The sequence below is a fragment of the Petaurus breviceps genome, unplaced genomic scaffold, assembly GCF_028583685.1.
Source record: "Petaurus breviceps papuanus isolate PSGF00001 unplaced genomic scaffold, PetGlider_PUasm1.0 77, whole genome shotgun sequence".
Classification (NCBI taxonomy): domain Eukaryota; kingdom Metazoa; phylum Chordata; class Mammalia; order Diprotodontia; family Petauridae; genus Petaurus; species Petaurus breviceps.
Window position 1 is genome coordinate 21,418 of NW_027186492.1, and position 18,831 is coordinate 40,248.

General features: G+C 33.2%; 1 protein-coding gene across 2 annotated transcripts in view; it reads left to right on the forward strand.

Annotated features, from left to right (window-relative positions):
* Positions 1-5,710: 5,710 nt before the first annotated feature.
* Positions 5,711-18,831, forward strand: part of SPRED1 (sprouty related EVH1 domain containing 1) — a 36,936-nt gene continuing 23,815 nt past the window's right edge. The window contains exons 1-3 of one of the 2 annotated variants that reach the window (XM_069105715.1): positions 5,711-5,899; positions 7,016-7,065; positions 12,986-13,027. In XM_069105715.1, coding sequence (XP_068961816.1) covers positions 5,746-5,899; positions 7,016-7,065; positions 12,986-13,027 — 246 coding nt within the window. In that variant the 5' untranslated portion in view covers positions 5,711-5,745. The remainder of the gene's footprint in view (positions 5,900-7,015; positions 7,066-12,985; positions 13,028-18,831) is intronic. The other variant, XM_069105716.1, reaches the window with a different exon arrangement.

Consider the following 18,831-nt stretch of genomic DNA (forward strand, 5'->3'; position numbering starts at 1 on the left):
ATCAGTATTCATTAAAGTTCTTCCTTGAACGTTCTTCCTTGAACTAGAATAACTATATTCATAATTATTACAATAACATTTGGAAATAGTGCTAAAAAGCAGCTATCTCAGATTGAGTACTATCACCTGTTTTGATGCCAGGGAGCAGATGATGAAACTCACTTTCATCTTAAAGCAGGTTGGTGGGAAGGGAATGACATGTAGATGGTAAATGATATTTCATATGCCACTAGATAACTTTGTATATTTTTTAAAAAGCAGAATAAAAACAAAGTTTGCATAATTGTTTCTCTCTTGGGTTGATGTTTTTCAATATAATGTAATAGATTAGAAAGTTAAACTACAGATTTCTCTTTAAACTTAAAGTTTTCATGTCTATAATTTGTCTTGGCATTAGATAGATTTTATGTTTTCATATTCATGTAAATTGTATGATTGGGTTTTGTTAAAAACAAATCTATAAACAGAAGTTCAGGAGGAAGCACAGACAAGAACTGTTTTCAAAGTAATGTGTGGAATTTTTATATACTTTAAAAAATAAACAATATGGGGGGCAGCTAGGTGGTGCAGTTAATAGAGCACCGGCTCTGAAGTCAGGAGGACCTGAGTTCAAATTCGGCCTCAGACACTTAACACTTACTTACTAGCCTTGTAATCCTGGGCAAATCGCTTAACCCCAATTGCCCTTCAAAAAGCAAAAAATAAAAATAAACAATCTGAAACAGATTTGTGGTTTCATATACAGTCTCTTTGTCTTCTGCTGTATAACCATTTTCTAAAGCCAGGGTAATATGTGAACACCCATCTATGAAATAGGAAGGAGAGTGGAGCCATCCACTATTTTTACTTTTGTTAACTCTCTCTAGCCATTAAGTATCCTAGAACCCTAAATAATATTTACCATAGTGACTTTATCATGTTTATACACTTTGAGAAGTTCCCAACTCAGGAAGAAATTTACCTATTAGTGTTTCTCACTAATAAGCTTGGCCTGAATTTCGGATATAACAATCATGAATTGAACAACTTAAAAACTGTGTTATTATCTCTGGCAATGAGTAAATAGTTTTAGCAAGACTCAAAATTGTTCATTTCTTCTTCTATCAGATATTTCCTGATAAGTGAATCTATTAAGAACTCCTAAGGAGAGTCAGATAAACTTAACTCCTTTTAGTAGATCAGTAATTAGTAAATGACAGACATGCTGACCTGCAAGTTTGTTTGTCTACCAGCATGCCTAAATTCTTAAACTTTTGTAGGTTACTTATCTGGCAATATTGGCTTCATTGATTATACTCATTTGAACAGAACTATATAGCCTTTCTGCAGTTGGTTAAATATGACAGCCATTTTGTGATATTAAACTCATCTGTGTAGAAATTAGGTACCACTACTTTTGCTAGAAAAATCAGCATTCTGCAGTGGAAAATGTCAATTTTATTCCTAGATCTGCCTATATTGTTCAGATGTATTATGTAAATGTGTTGCATGTACTTGCTCCATCTGTAAAATGAGACCATTGGACTGCATGATCTCTAAAATTCCCTTTCATCTCTAAAATTATTCTATTCTACACATCAATAAAGTATGAGTATTTATACTTTGATTCACAGTTTCCTCATTATATGTACTCTCCACCTATGTACATTTGCCAACTCATCTATGCATTTTCATTCCATATAATTCTTGTCCACTTCTGGCTAAATCCCCAGTAGAGGATCTGCACAAGAGATCTAGAGTGCTTCATCCAAGATTTATATTTTGTGGATATCGTTGCTTTTCTTCAGGTTTACATGTCTGTTGTGCCATTCTCTTGCTATATTATCCATAAATTGTTGTGGATCTCACGTGGCTAGAATAAGCCACTTGAAGCATTCTCCCACTTGCTTTGTTTTCTGATTTTGAGTACTGTAGTTTGCAATTCCGTCAAGATGGGGGTAGAGGTGTGAGGGTGTGTTTGGCTTTTGGTGGCATGGATGTTTGGTTGCTTTCCCCATTCTGATACTGAATTGAGCGTAAATTCGGTCCTGGAGATTTATGGGTTGTTTTGCCCATAAAACTACTAGTGCAAAAATAGGAAATAATTATTTCATGTTACATATTAGAAAACAACAAGTAGATTAAACTAGAAGCTTTTATAAATGTTTGATCTTAGGCTATTTGGATACAGTAAAATCTGTAAACATCTTTTGCCAAATAGAAAATTTCAGACCATAATCTGACAGTGGAACCTGAAAATGAGAAAGGAACTTGAGAAGTCATTATTTAATGCAATAAATTAACAAAAGAACCAAAGCTTTCAAATGTTTTATGCCTCAAATGTTTATTCATTCATCAGATATTTATTGGTTACCTAAGTAATTTGCATGTTGTATGGCGAAATGAAACTGTAGCTTCAGAAAAATTAAAAACATGTTACTTAAGTACAAAAAAATTCCCAATATATAATGTAGCCCTGGTTGAAATATTGTTCTTCTTTTCATATCAGAAACACAGGGGCTGTAAGGATCAATTTAATGTTCAGTGATACAGAAAGATAAATCCTAAGAAATAGTTTCTTTTTCTACCTCTATGAATTGAGAAATGATATACTTTTTCTAATAATAAGTTTTATTCTTTGTGAATTCTGGATGTTAAAAAGTAAACTTGTTTTATTTTCTAAATCTGAACAAAATAAGTGATTATTTTCAGTTATGTAGATAAAAGGCATATTCAAAAATCTTTCTCTACTTTTTAAAATTAGTTTGACATCTTTTCACATCAAATAGCACCGCTATTAGTTAGTACATATTTTTTTAGGTGGAATTCTGAATTGTTGGGTTTAAAAAACAAAATAGTATATGTTTTGTCAGAAAAGGGTCTCAAAATTATGTCATTTGGGAATTGTAGATTTCAGGAAATTACTATAACTAAGTTGTTTAGGAGGATTTAAACTGATACGTTGTGGTAAGTTGTTATCTGGTATAAAACATTTGAAAGACTTACCTTTAGAAACTTGTTTGCTAGAATGCAGAAGCAGTTATAGAAGGAATCTGAACTTCCTAATTTAATAATGTTCCAAATATCCTGAAAAAATTTTAAACCAAATGATTTTTCATAGTTTTCACGAATTGATCACATGTTCCTCAAATATAAATTACTTCCCCTTCTCTGTGCCACCCAGACTCTTCATATTTATCATTACAGCCATAGTGATTGGAAATAACCAAATAAAACTAATTTCCTATGGTTCACACCTCTGGGGACACAACCTAAACCCACAAGCAACAATTTAATATGGTTGAATGGCGCTATATAAGAGTCCTGAAATGTTAGTCTCATTTTTAGCAAAGCAGTAATGCTACTGAAAGAGGGATTGTGTTTCCAGTTGTAATAGGTAATTTTCTATACATGATTTTGCATCTCTTCATGAGAGTAGTTGGATACATCTTCTTGTCATATTATGTTATGTATTATATTCTTAATATTAGATGCCTTTTGTCAGGATTACATGAGAGTAAACTCATTAACGGTAGTAAAATCCTTCTATTAATTCAAATAGGATATCAAATAAGATACAAGATATTTAGAAATTGAAATATTAATTATCTATCCATGTATTTAATTGATCTTCTTATAGAATTCTTCTTTATAAGACACTTATTTGTGTTAAGAACGCTTTTAACAAATATTATCTATGGTGGAAACTCCAATAATATTTTATAATCATAATAAAAGATGATCTAGGTCTCCTGATTACAAAGTGTCATCTCTCTAGTCCTTCCCCCACATCATACTGCCTCTCCCACCTTTAACAGCTGACTTCTGATATGTATACCACGTGACCAAAATTCACAGGCAATCATCTGAGTTACAGAACCAGGTGCCTTTTGCTATTGATAGAGGGAGTCCCTCACCACATACTCCCTACAACTGAAGAAATCATAAGTCCAGTCCAAAAAATGAAGCCACATCCTTTATTCCATTGCCTCCAAGCAGAGCCTTATCTCAAATATTTGATATCTATACTGTCATCCATCACTAAGCAACCTTTTCTAACAACTATTAGTATGTGTAAGGTCTTCCTTAAATCTCTTATTTAAACTCACTTCTTTCCCAAAAATGTGAATATCTGGTGAGCGTCCTTCTAGTTAGTATAAAAGCTCTTCTTATACTTGAAGATAAGTCTCCAATCTAGGAATTCACACTTTTAATTTAAGAGAAAACATCTAAGCGTAGCATACACAAAGAGGAAAAACCTGGAGTTTGAAAGTTTTAACTCTCTTCTTTCTTCTTCCTATGCTTTAGGTACAAACCTTTCATTTTAAACAAATTAGATCAAAGTAAGTTACTGCATGCAAGTATAGTACCTCTTCTCTGAGCCTCCCTTGCCAACTTTAATTTTCAGTTACTGTTCGATTCCCCAGGAAAGTGAATATTCCTACTTAAAGGAATAATCTGTAGAGCCATATTCCTAAAATTGTATTTCAAGCATCCTCATTATTTTACTTACCTTTAATAGCTGAACTCAAAGGAAAGATACTTACTAATGATAAGAGCTGTAGTTACAAAATATCCTCCCACAAAAACCTAGGGCACATTCTCCCATAAATACAGTATCAATAAGAAGAGTGGACACATGAAGGAAGGAAGGAATAAGCATAAATGCTAAGGCATATACACTGGTAGTGAGACACATGTAGGAAATATACAGCCAAGAAAACTCATACTGTGATACTGCAGAGTCCCAATTACCTTTGCCTTATCATATGTCCTTCTATTTCTCTCATATGGTCATGGTGTCTCTGCTGAGTGAATAAAGATCCCAGGACCTGCTCCTGTATACAGCTAAACTCATGACTTATGAGTCTATCTTGAGTCCATCCTAATTCTCTTCTCTGCTGCCAGAGGTCACTCTGCTACAGAGCTTGAGGGTCTTTTTTGTTAAAGACCATCAGAACCATGGCTAATGTTTGGTCAGCCAACTGCCTTCTAATTCCATCAGGTGAATCTTCACACTTCATCAAGAAATAACAAAGGAAGAACCCTTCTTTGTGCTTTAACATCTTGTTTCTATTTACTGTATTCCTCAGTTCTTATGATGAAATCTTTGGACTGGGGGAAATTAATGAATCAAGAATGGTCTGGTTAACTCTTCTCCCTTCACCCCCTCTCCCACCCAACCACACAAGGATTAATTCATTGAATCCCAAAGTAAAAATAAATATATTAAATAGTTATATATCTCTTTAGAAAGATGAATCAATTTATATATTAAAATTTTTCATTCTTCTTTTCTTGGCACTGATTCTTTTGAATCCTAACTACAAATGCCATGTACTTTTTTAGAGTAAGTCATGGTTCTTGAAAGGAATATATTAAAAATTATTATTTACAAATGGAGATGCTATGAAATATTCTTTAGCATTTTCTTAGTACATCTAATCCAAGGTGCTTATTTTTTTATTTACATGACTTTTTAAAGAAAATATTTTAACTTTTGTATCACTATACTTTTAAAATAATATTTTAAGCAAAAATGACTTATTTAAAGCATATTCTGAAACATTTAATTTCTGGATTCATTTGATAAGAGTATGTGTGTATTAAGTAGCTTCAATTTTTTTTTTAAATAAGTTATTTGACAATGTGGTTAGCTGCACCACCCACAGCTACCAGTTAGAACTTATTCTACTAGATACTTCAGTATGAGTGCATTAACTTAGGTTTTTTTTTTTTTATTCCTGGTAGGTGGTTTTAGAATGTATGCTAAAGAAGGACCTCATTTACAACAAGGTCACCCCAACCTTTCATCACTGGAAGATTGATGACAAAAAGTTTGGCCTTACTTTTCAAAGTCCTGCTGATGCAAGAGCTTTTGACAGAGGCATTCGAAGAGCTATAGAGGATATTTCTCAAGGTAGGTTTCATGTCTACCTTCTCAATTAATTTAGCCATTATCTGTCAAATTAGAATTACTAGAGTCCTTTAAAGCTCAAATTTTGATTCAACATTTCTTGTGACTACAAATATTGTTCATTAAAAATGTCAAGAAACATTTCTTTTTTTAATGGGTGACTTTCATGACATAAGAACTTGAAAGGAAGATGAAGAATTCTGGGATATATAGAACATTTCCTTTTTAAATAGACTATAAATAAGGAGAAAATGTTCATGTAAAACTGGCTTATGTTTTTTTAAATAAAAATGAGTCCCATTAAAAACAATGCTTTCAAAAAGAAGAAAAGTCACTATAAGATACTGTTTAATTCTTAAATATATCTAATTGATAAAAAGAAGTTTGACCAGTAATTTGTGACAAGATGCAGTAGTCTGCATCCCAATTTTTAAAACATCAGATAAATTAACTGAAATAGATTTAGTCACAGAAATACAAATTTAAAAAGAACAGTCTTTTGGGACAGAAAATGAGTTAAGCATATTAATATCATTTCTAGCATACCTCATTATTCCCACCAACTTCTCACTATAATGTCATTGATAAAATAATACCTAATGTCTCTGTGTTTTCACTTCAATATATTTGTTACATTGTTGCTATTGTACAAATGCTGTATTTAACACAGAAGTTCATACCTACATATATGAAACACCGAATATATTAATGAGTTTAAGTAGATTTTACATATAGACCTGATTTCTGAATCAGAAGACTATTCTATGACATTAATTGTTTTTTTTATTAATCATATTTGAGCTCTATCCTCTCAGTGATTTGAAGACCTTTAGTTCATCTGATTTGGACTCAACTAGTTGGCCATAATTTGCAGGGGTTAAATGATAGTAAGGGAGTCAACAACTGTTCCTCTGCACAGAGAAAATTCTCACTGATTTTTGTCTGGAGTTAAGTTCACGTGCCTGGTGCTTACCTGACTCTCCGGTGGTCCATGTAATTATCTATAATTTCCAGCAGTATTGGGATGACTTAGGAATCAGTTGCATCGTGTGTGTCTGTGTGTTTATGTATAAGGTGTGTTTGTGTATACTCAATTTTGCCTAATTCCTTGTTCCTTAGACTCTCTAACGTCACAGAATGAAGTCGAAGTAGCTGAGGATAGCTTTCCAGTAAGTATTATATCATGCTTTTCATGAGTTTTTCTTTTTTTTTTTAAGGACTTGTGCTCTAAGAAAATGACAGCCAAATCATTGAGGGGTTTTTATTTGCTAATTGTGTTGCTAAATCAGAATCATCTTAAAATTTAACAAATTATAGCCAACAAAGTAGAAATAAAAAAACTTTATAGAAAAATGGCAACGTTTTTGAAATGTATTTAATTTTTTAAAAGTATGTAAAGCCTACTACCTAGGCTTACCCCATAGCCTCCAGCAGATATTGAGACTGAAAATGAAGGAGACTTTCTCTGACTCCTTTGTAGCTATGATGCCAGCAATGATATGGACAAAATTCTTTTTGAATACCATTTTCACATAGTTCATGTACTTTAGCTATATTTATGTTCTACAGTAAGACCCACGTTAATGTTATTTTGCCAGTTGCAGGTAATTCTATGAAACCAAAAAATCATTATAGAAGCATTCATAAGTTTCTGTAGTAATCAGTTAAAAGAGAACATTCTTTTTGGTTTATAATCATGCTTTCTGCTAGAACTGTATTTATAAGTTAAAGATGAATTAGGAAAGAAAGTAGATAAGAAACAGTCAGGAAAATGAAATAGAGGCATTAGTTAACATTTTTTCAATCACTTGGCCAGCCTCAAAATGCTTTCCTCACAACTCAGTTTTTCTAGATGCAGAAACTAAAACACCGAAAGTTGAAAGACTTGCTCAGGGCACATTTTGAGGAAGTATCAGAGGCAGATCTTGAACCCAGGTCTTGCTACTTCTGAGTCAATCAGTGTCTCCAATCCACCTTGCTTCTTCTAAGAACAGCAAAAAGTGCCCTCCTCCCTTCCTAATACTTCTTTATAATGAAAGCTTGCATTATATGTAGTAGATAATATAATAAAACTTCCCTATTACTTTATTCCAAAGAGATGGGAAAATAGTAAAGCTTCCTTTTTCACATTATTATTCTAAGCTAGATTATTTAGCAGATTAAACATGGTAATAAGCAAAGTGTCTTCTTTTTTTAAGTTTAGGAGGGATTATACAAGAGAATCTCTTTTTGCACCTGACATTTATTTCTTTTTAACCTCTGGAAAAAAAAATAAACTGTTTATCTAAACTTCTAATTACAGACCTTTTATTATTTCCTCAATGCTAGCCCAAGACTCAGTTTGTCCATCTCTTTATACCCTTGCTCTGGCAAAGTTGTATGACCAGCACTCCTTCTTTTGTGATTATATTTTACCTATGCCTTTTTTTGTCTATAGATCATCCTTGGCAGTGTGATGTATCCTATGTCATGCATCTCTCCATTGCCCTTTAGGTCACATATCTTTTTAATTGTTTGGATATTTTGGTGTTCTAGAAAGATTTTTCCTATAAATACCAAAAAGAGTATTTAATGCTTTTTAAAAACAGGTTTTTGTTTCAAAGAGAATCTTGGGGTCATTGAACTACTTCACAATGTTCCCTTATTACAGTCGAATTTTACTTTACTCCCTTTACTCCCACTTCACTCCCTTCTTTTAAATTCTGGGCCCAGCTAATTGTCTCTGTATAGTAGCTGACCAAGATAGAGATATTGTTGGACAAATTCAATGGATTGCCCATACTTTCTCTGACTTCCATTTCAAAAGCTTATCTAATGAGAAGTAATGGGAGGTTTTCAGTCTATTACCTGGATAATTTTTTTAAAGTTCAGTGTGTTCATTCTAATGTAGATAAATTATAAAATTTCTAAGGAAAATTTTATTTATCACCAAAGATTTTCATGATAGACAATGATGAATTTATTGGAAGGTTAGATCATAAATTCCTTCAGGGCAAGTATAACATTTTCCCTGTTTCTTAAGATCTATTTTGCAGTTTCTTAAACTAAAGCCTTAAACTTCTGGTATTTGATTCTTTAAAAGATTATCCAGGAATGAAGCTTAAATATTCTTTATACTCATTCTCTTTCTTTAGCTTTTTTTAATGAGCTAATTAGTATCTTTATTTTTTTTTAAAGGCTGGCCTATGCTTGTTTTGAGATAAATTTTACTATTTTACCTGCCAAGACTGCAAGTTCTAACACTGGAAGCTTATTATTTAGGTGTATTGGAATCATCAAGAATCCGCAAAGCTCATCTCACAATAGATTTGAAGTTATAAAAGTAGAAAATCTCAAATTTCATGCTCCAGGCAAATGAAAGATGAGACTTAATTGGTCTTAAACAAGAAATTGACATCTTTTCTCCTTTGACCCTAAGGAATACTTAAATGACTTATTCTTTGTCTGGATTAGGTATTATAATTTTTGTGCCAGAGTGGTAAAAAAGGCTATGATTTACCTCTATTGTCTTAAGTGGTTTTGCTTCAGGCAAGCAGGATGTGAATTTTTCTTGTACTGATTTGCAGAGGTAACATTTAATGAGGATTTTCTGTCTGAAGACAAAGTTGAAAGACTGAAGCCTTCTTGCAAATGAGTTTTATGACACTACTGGTAATAAGTATAATTCTACAGTAATTTACAAAGAATTCTCAAAGTTTTAAGTTGCTTTTTGTCTCCTTATTATGTGACCAGATAGTTTCTGCACAATCTGTTTTGATCGTATAAGATCCATTAAATATGATGCAGATGTAACTATGTTTTTAACTATATAACCACATTCCAGACAATAAAAGGTAGTTACTGACTTTGTTTTTCCATTTATGCAAAATTAACTTTTTCATTTAAAAATTTACGTAGCTTTATGTAGAATGTTAGAATAAAAAGAATTAAAGATGTGTTTTCCCTGTCCGTATTTGTGGTTAGCCATTGTTTTCTAATATGCCAAACCACTTTCTCCCCACATCACACCATCATCAGTTGTCTTTCATAATACCAAAATAAAAAGTTATTGTGCTGTAATTTTGAAACAAAACTTCATTTAAGAGGCAGAAAATGTGTCAGTTAAAGGTTATATTTCAATGAGAATATTACAGTCTAGGTAAAAGTACAGATTTTTAATAACTTAAATATTATAAATTGAAGTTTATAGTCAAGCCTAAAAGAAAAAAAAGATCATTTCAAACATCAGAAACTTAATAAAGTTTTTATCTCTATTTAAATGAAACAATAATTGCCTAAACCTTTCATTGCTGTTTATAACCTAAGTAGAAGAAAACTGTAGCCTCATAGAATACAACCATAAGAAGAGAGTTCTTAAGAGTAATGTAAAAGTCTCTGATCCCTTCTTCATAATCATTTTTATTTGGAACAGAACATTGTTAAAGTGTTTTCAGAATTGAGAGAGGGGGGGTAAGTGAAGAGAAAATCTTTGAAGAAGAGAGCAGCACAGTCTGGTTTTCATTTTTTCTACAGCTGTCATCTGGCTTTGAGTTCTGTTGGACATCTACAGCTGGAGTCATTTTATTGCTTTCCCCAGCCTCATTTTTGCCTTTGCACACAGACATGGTTTAGTAGTCTTAAGGAAAAAAGTCAAAGAATCGCTTAGCAACCACAGGACAATAATTATTATACCAGCAGCTGGGAGCAAACCAGATTTCCGTTGTGCATTAAAATCTGGCGTGCATTACTTTATAGATTATGCAGATTTCCAATCTGTGCCAGCACTTTGCTTTATTGGCTATGGGGTTAAAAAAAAATTGAATGTAGGAGGTATTTAATTGCTTTGGACATTTGAAGACAAGGTAAATGTACATCTATATGTGTAGTTTTTGGTTTGGGAGTGAGGTTTTTTGCATGTTATGCACTTCTGCTCTTCCCAGAGAATCGGTTTTTAGGGTGGTTTTCTTTTTTATGTAAATTCACGCTCTCCAGCTTGTATAATTAATACATAACGCTAGGAGTGCTTTACTTTAGATTATGTCAGTATTTCCATCAAGTGCTACTTTTCAGGTATTTATAACCTTGAAATAAAAGACTCATTGGTTTGCACATGTAAATATCTACATTTGTGTGTGTGTATGTGATCTAAAGTCAAATTTGATAAAAACAATTTAGCATATTTTTAAATTAAGGAATTGCAAAATAACTTACTGAACTATTGTTCACATTCATGTCTTTTAGTACAAATCCAAACCTACACCTCTTTTTTTTTTTTTTAAGCAATTGGGGTTAAGTAACTTACTCAAGGTTACATGGCCAGTTATTTCTGGATGTGGTGCCAAGTATCTGAGCCTGGATTTGATCCCCAGGTCATCTCGACACTGGAGCCAGTGACTGTCTTACTTGCTGAGCCACCTGGCCACCCCTAAGCAATTGGGGTTAAGTAACTTGCTCAAGGTTACATGGCCAGGTATTACTGGGTGGGTGCTAAGTGTCTGAGCCTGGATTCAATCCCCAGGTCATCCCGACACTGTGGCTGGTGCTCTTACTCGCTGTGCTACCTGGCCGCCCCAAACCTACACCTCTTTATAATGAAATTAGGTAGGTTGTGATGTAATACCTATTCATGTGGATATTCTTTTAAGGGGGAGGGAAAAGGAAACTTCATTAACTCATTAACAAGATACTGTCTAGATTTTCAGACTAACATTAATCGTCTAATAACTCTTTATTTCATAATTCTGTTTCTAAAATCTAGTATTGCTATGAATAGGGAGAATGAGAGTCATAACCCTCCAATTACTATTTTAGTTTAAAGAGAAGCAGAAGTAAAATATGCAAGTATAGGCAAAAACTGACTCAATGGTATTAAGAGACTCTTCTCTTTGAAGAGTTAGAATTGCATGTTAAATTGTATATATTGAATAGAAAGGAAATATACCTATAGTTAAGGTATACTATACCTAGAGTCCTTTACCTTTATAAAATTATTCTCTCCAGAGAGGAAGTTAATATTTTTTCCCACTTGTAAATCATTAAATATATCATTGTTTATTGCTCATACTTAACTATAGATTAAACTTTCAGGGGTTACACACTACTTTTCTAACAGTAATTTATTTGGGTAGTCTTTTTTTTTAATGTTATACCTGCATTAAATAATAATCACAATTTTGACTGTATTCTAATGAGCACATTTGTAAAATTATTGGGATCTAAGCTATTTCTAATTTGACAGATTAGTTGTGGAATATTTTGTAGTGCTACATAAGGATAATGACAAAGAAAAATGACATTTTTATTTAATGAAAATTATAAAGTAGGGGTGGCTAGGTGGCGCAGGGAATAGAGCGCCAGCCCTGGAGTCAGGAGGTCCTTAGTTCAAATTCGGCCTCAGACACTTAACACAAAAGCTAGCCGTGTTATCTTGGGCAAGTCACTTAACCCCAATTGCCCTAACTTCCCCCCTCCAAAAAGCAAAAAAAAAAAAGAAAGAAAGAAAGAAAATTACAAAGTCACGTGTCCTGGGTATCTTCATTTTCTCCAACAAAGTCATGTACGTATTTGAACTTCCTCACATTTGCAGCCAAACAATTTACTTTATAAAAACATTCCTCACTTGTGTTGATATCTCAACAGTACCAATGTTCTTCTCAAGCTGCCTTTTTTTTTTTTTTACTCTGTGACAGGCTCCCCTTTTTTGATTATATGTGTATTGAGTGCTGTGTAACTGGTTTTTGGTAATGTTCTGTAGCCTTCTGTAGCAATACATTGCTCATGTTTTTCATTGCACCTTTGCAAATTTAATTCCAGGATTATGGTGCTCAAGACTTACAGCCATATAACGGCACCAGAAAAATATTGCTCTTTTTCCTAGTGATTTTTAGTGATTAGTTTTGGATCAGGGAAAGCACCACAAATTTCCCAAATGTCTCTTCCTTCTCAGTTCTTATACCAATTCCTTGCCATATACAATGACTTTTCAATACATATTTGATGAATTAGTAAAAATTGGCAATACGTTTTTTATCTGCTTATGATTTTTAGTATAGCTGATTAAAATAGTACCTCCTGCATTGGTATGGATTTCACTGAGACTTTGTATTACAGGGTTTGTTGAATTTTGTGCAATGTCATCTGCAAGCAAAAGCTGTAAGTTACATATAAGTTCTTTATAAATTTAATATGGGTATGGAAGGGAATTCCTTATTTGAAAATAATCTCCAAGGCTAATTTTTGTTCTTCTGAGTCAAATCCTTCTTTAAAATGAGTAAATAGGGGCAACTAGATGGCGTAGTGAATAGAGTACTGGCCCTGGACTCAGGAGGACCTGAATTCAAATTCTCTCTCAGACACTTGACATACACTTAACTAGCTTTGTGACCTTGGGCAAGTCACTTAACCCCATTTGCCTTACCTTCCCCCCTCCAAAAAAATTTTAAAAATAAAATAAAATTAGTAAATAGCATAGTGGAATTTCCATTAGTTGAGTCACAATAAAGATAATATAATCTATTGTAGAAAATTATCTGCAGAAATCTGCTTTCTCATGTTTTTACCAAGAATATCCTCATTGTGTTTATAAATCATTTTCCTGAAGATTTTTAATAGAGATGACAAAATAATATGAGATAGTAGTTATTTGGTTTTTCTTGGTCATCTTTTTTTGGTAAAAACTGTATTTGATCTTTTTCATTTGGGAACTTAGAGAAAGGTCGCTCTTCTTTGAAATGTCCTGAGAATTAATCCCAGAGTCCCTTTAAAATTGTGTTGCCTTTAGTCAGGGGTGTGCTGGTAAATAGTTAAGAGCTGTGTCTCCAAGAAAAGAAAAGTATGCATGAAATATACATTTATATTTAATCTCTTATTATTTTCTCCAGTTTTTAAATTTATGCTTAATCTGAGATTTAAATGTTCACATTGAAAATTTAGCAATCAGCCATGGGCCAGTACAAGCTGAGTGCAGCCCATCTCTGCCTGCATAGTACAGATTTCTTTAACCCAGGTTTATTCAGCTACACAGCACAACTTTATCTTTTTTAAATACTGTAACTACCACTTTCTTACATTGTACTTGAATTACGTAGGTGGTAGAATCTAAATGTATCTGTCCTGTTGTAATTAAGCATTGGAATGGGTCCTGTAAAAATGCCTCAAGATTGATTCCATTTGATACATTCATTTGTTTTCTATGTTTACAAATGCCCCCATAATCTAGTATAATTGAATCTTAAGCCAATTACAGTCTATCTTTAACCATTTGGAAAAACAGTGTTTCCTTCCTCATGTGAATATTTTAACTTGTGATTTCAACTGATGTTGTCCTTGACCATCATATCACCAGTATGGCAAGATTGTGTGTTTACTGGCCTGACGTTTTCTAAGTCCTTTCAAGCACGGCACCTAGAAAAAGGTGGATTTGGGGTCTGAAGATTTCCTACTTGTCCACTTACTAACTGTGATTTTAGGCAAGTTACTTAGACTCTGAAAAATGGTGACAAAAATTAATATAGTCACTTTGTATAATTTCTGAAAGAAAGTATCTTATGACTTATAAGCATACAGTTCTTCAGTAGTCTATAAATTATAGATTTGGCCTTTGTCATTTCTGGACCCTTAGTCACATTTTTCAATGAAATTTTCATCAGCTAGCTTTGTGTCTTTTTGTATTTAAGTCACTGAGTATCAAAGTTGTATGTTGATTTTTCTTGAAGAACAGAGGATTCAGATTCTTCATCTGATTTCTCAATTTACTTTTGGAAATATTTTTTCCCTCTTAACTACATATATTTTGCTTATAGTTAGACTCATTGATTCACAGTTAATTAACATGAGAAAGTGTAATACAGTGTTCCTGTATTAAATACAATTTTAAACAATTTAAATAAGGCTTAAAATTGCACTAAAACTTTTGAGATACCTTGTATTTCAATGGTCCTCAGAGTATATTCCTTTTCTTATTTTTTATGTTTTCAACATTTTGTAGTTACAATTTGTAAATCACTGTAAAATTTAAGTGAAAGTTAATCTCACATTATCAAGTGGTTTAAAGTTAAAATATCAAATAAAATAACAAATATTAAAATATTTGTACATATAGACAAGAAAGACCAACAATTTGTTGTTGTATACTATTCTCCAAATTAAGAAAATAAAATAAAATATTTCTAAAAAATAGTTATGAGGGCGGCTAGGTGGTGCAGTGAGTAAAAGCTCTGGCTCCGGAGTCAGGAGGACCAGGGTTCAGTTCTGGCTTCAAACACTTAACACAAAAAAACTAGCCATGTAGCCTTGGGCAAGTTACTCAACCCCAATTGCCCTCCAAAAGAAAAAAATATATATAGTTATGGTATCTAAATTCCTTTTTCTTTTTTAAAGATCCCTTGAGTCTAGGGAAATGTTTTGAAGTCCTTGATGTTAAATTCTGACCCACTAGGTTAGGGACAATCTTCTTTTTATTGCTACATGGCATTTCACAGAACTCCTTACATATTGTGGGTGCTTATTACATACTTGAAAGGGATTTCAGTGGTCATCTAGGCCAGTCTGTACTTTAATAGGAAACCTTTCTACAACATTCCCAACAGGTTTGATATGAAGAAAACCTTAGTCCTAATAATTGGTACTATCCAAAAAACAGAATAACAAGTTATCCTTCACTGGAAGTAAAGCTACACAACTTCTGTTTGAATGCATGCCTCCAATAATGGGAACCTTACAATCCTATGAATCAGCCTTCTCTCTTGTTATTTGGGATATTTCTTATCATTAGGAAATTTATCCTCGTATCAAACCTAAATCTCTCTCTTTCTGCAACACCCCTTATGGAGTTTTAAAGAAACTTGAAATAAGACATGTGGCACAAGGAAATTGATTTTTCATTATTATTTTCCCAAGTAATTAAAGCATTGTAAATAGTGATTGGTATTAAGAATCTCTGACTGCCTCTTTTCCTATCCTACATGACTTCTACTTATATCAGGTTAAAACAAGTCCAATTTTTCTTCCATATAATAATGCCTCCAATTCTTGAAGATAACTGTCACATTTTCACTATTGCCCAGGCTAAAACATCCTCAGCTTCTTTAAATCAGTCTCTTTTGTTATTGTCTCCAATCCCTTTACCATCATCTTCATGGTCTTGTAGGGAGTTAGGTAGTAGAGTGGATAGAATGCTGGACCTGGAGTGAGGAGGACCTGATTTCAAAATCAGGCCTCATACGCTTATTAGCTATGTGACCCAGGGTAAATCACTTAACCCCTCTTCATTTCAGTTTTATCAACTGTAAAATGTGGAAATAGTACCTAGTTCCCAGGATTCTTGTGAGCATAAAATAAGATAATATTTGTAAAACACTTATCACAATGACTAGCACAAAGTAACCGCTAGCTGCTAATACTATTTTGGGCATGTTCAATGTCCTTTCTAAAATGTGCCAGAAACTAAGCAGTTTCCTAAATTTGTTGTAGTCAAGTCAGAGTTAATCAGGATCATCAGTCTGTAAACATTGTTATCTCTCTTAGTTTTGACATTATACCTCTTAATGTCTTTGTTAGCCTTTTTTGATTGCCACATCATTTTGTTGATTCATATTGATTAACTGAGATTTTTCAGGGGAATTATTGCCTAGCCATGCCTCTCTGATCTTATATTTTCATTATTATATAATATTAATTTTTATATTAATTACATTAATGTTTTTAGCCCAACCTAATATAAAACTTGCCGTTTATACTCAGATATTTTCATGTGTCTGTAATCTCACCAATATGGATACTCTTAGCAACAGTGCTTATTATCACAGTCTGTCATCCCATAAATTTGTCACAGAAGTTCCATTCAGGGTTCCAGGGTCCTTCCTCTACATCTTTTGATATTATATGAATACCATTTATTTTCACAGGATTGTAAACTTAGAGCTGGAGAGGACCCCATTCTATCCTGTCCAGTGCCTTTATTTTTACAAATGAGAAAGCTGAGGTCCAGGGAGTTTGTGACTTGCTCAAGGTTACATAGGTTAAATAATAAGTGTGAGAAGTAGAATTTGAATCCAAGTCCTCTGATTCCAGTCAGTTGTCCTTTCTGTTACACCATAGTGTCTCCCTAAACCTCATGTGAACTTTCTATTTATTTTACCTCACACTAGCTTCTTGGCAGACCCTCCTTTTCAGATTCATATTTTTTTGGCATTCTAATTTACTGTACTTCTTGACCAGGATTTCCCATTGGTCATGTAGTATAGCCTCTTTGTGCCCTTTCCCCTTTGAATGACTCATAATTGTGATTCTTTGACGATTATGGTATTCTGTGATTAATAGTTATATAGCATCACCAGAAGAATATTTGTTAATTATAGGGGGTTTTGTATCTTGTCATTAAAAGCACTTAGCAATTTCCCAGCTGTAATCTAGTTTCTTCTCATCCCCCAATTCAGGACTTCAGTCACTGTTTGTAAAGTATATCTAAGTACTGAAGGACCAAGTCTAGAGATTATTTATCCAGTTACATATTATAGTCTTGACAATAAGTGTTTCTTACCCACTGTGGTTTATTCTTTGTGGAAAATCATGTCAAATTCTGGAATGATTAATTATCATTTAGATTTTGAAATGTTTTATGACTTGAGTCACTTCACTTCAATTCAGCAGATACCAGCACAATGTCATCCACAAATGAACATCTGGAATTTGTCCTATCTGTTCTCCATGACAGTGACACATGGCTTTGGCAAGCATACATCTTATGTTATTTCTCATTTGATATCAATAATCATAATTATCAACAGTGATGGAATTTTTTATGATCTGAACATATCCCAGCATCTTGTTGGAGTATCCTTTAAGGTTGCATTTTGCTCAGTCAATTAAAATGCTTTTTAAAATAGTCATCCAGCACAGTGGGTTCTTGTATCCTCTAAATTTTTCAATTAATTGTTTGAATATATGGTCTGCTATAGAATGTTGTTTGCAAAAGATGAGAAAGGTTTATAATCACATTTTTTATTGTGATTTTTTTTCCTAATCATTTTATATCTTCACTTCTTTCATATATCTTTAAATCAATCTTTCAGTGCCTTAACTCTCTATACTTTATCTGGATCAGATTCTTTTCTTTTTCCTTTACTGCCATTTCCACTTCCTTTTTGGAGAATGATTGCTATTGTGACATTAAAATCCAAATGTGGTAGGTTCAGTCTTATTGATGGGGGGGAAGGAAGGGATCTGTATTATAGACATTTTGACAGAGCATTTCTGGTTTGGTTTGGTTTATTATTTCTCCCAGTTTTATCCTCAAAATCTCAGAATGATTTGACTTAATTGGGTTCCACATCAACCTTTATCATCATGTGTTTTTCCTGCCACTACTATTTTATGAGGTGATACTGCTTGTATTTTTTAACTTGCCTACTCTATGTGAAGAGCTTCTATTCTAAATCATTGTTGCTGTTGGCTACCATACCTCTCTGCTTGGCAAGATGATCAGGCCTTTGCTGACTCAGATAGACTTTATGCTCTTTTGACTTCCTCAGTGCATTTCACAGGGTCAGAGGATCACAGACCGGAAGCTGGATGGGACCTTAGAAGCCATCTAGTCCAGTCATTTTACCGATTGGAGATACTTGAGGCCTTGCCCACAGAGGTCAATGACTTGACAACTATAGTTAGGGCATTAGTATTTGTGCTCAAATGGATCTGTGGGCCAATTTTATCAGTTTTTTTTTTTTTTTATCAATGTGAGTATTCCCTTCAGTGATGTAAATTATTACCCATCCATGCCTATTCATCCTGAATGATGCTTGTTTAAGTCCTTCAATAAGTTTGCCATGAGGGCCAACCCAAATTACTGGGGGCCTTCTTCACATTCTCTTGACATCACATTATACCCATATGGATAGTGTACTTGGTGAAAACATGAGAAGAGAACAAACAGGCTTTTTGCAAACAATATTCTATAG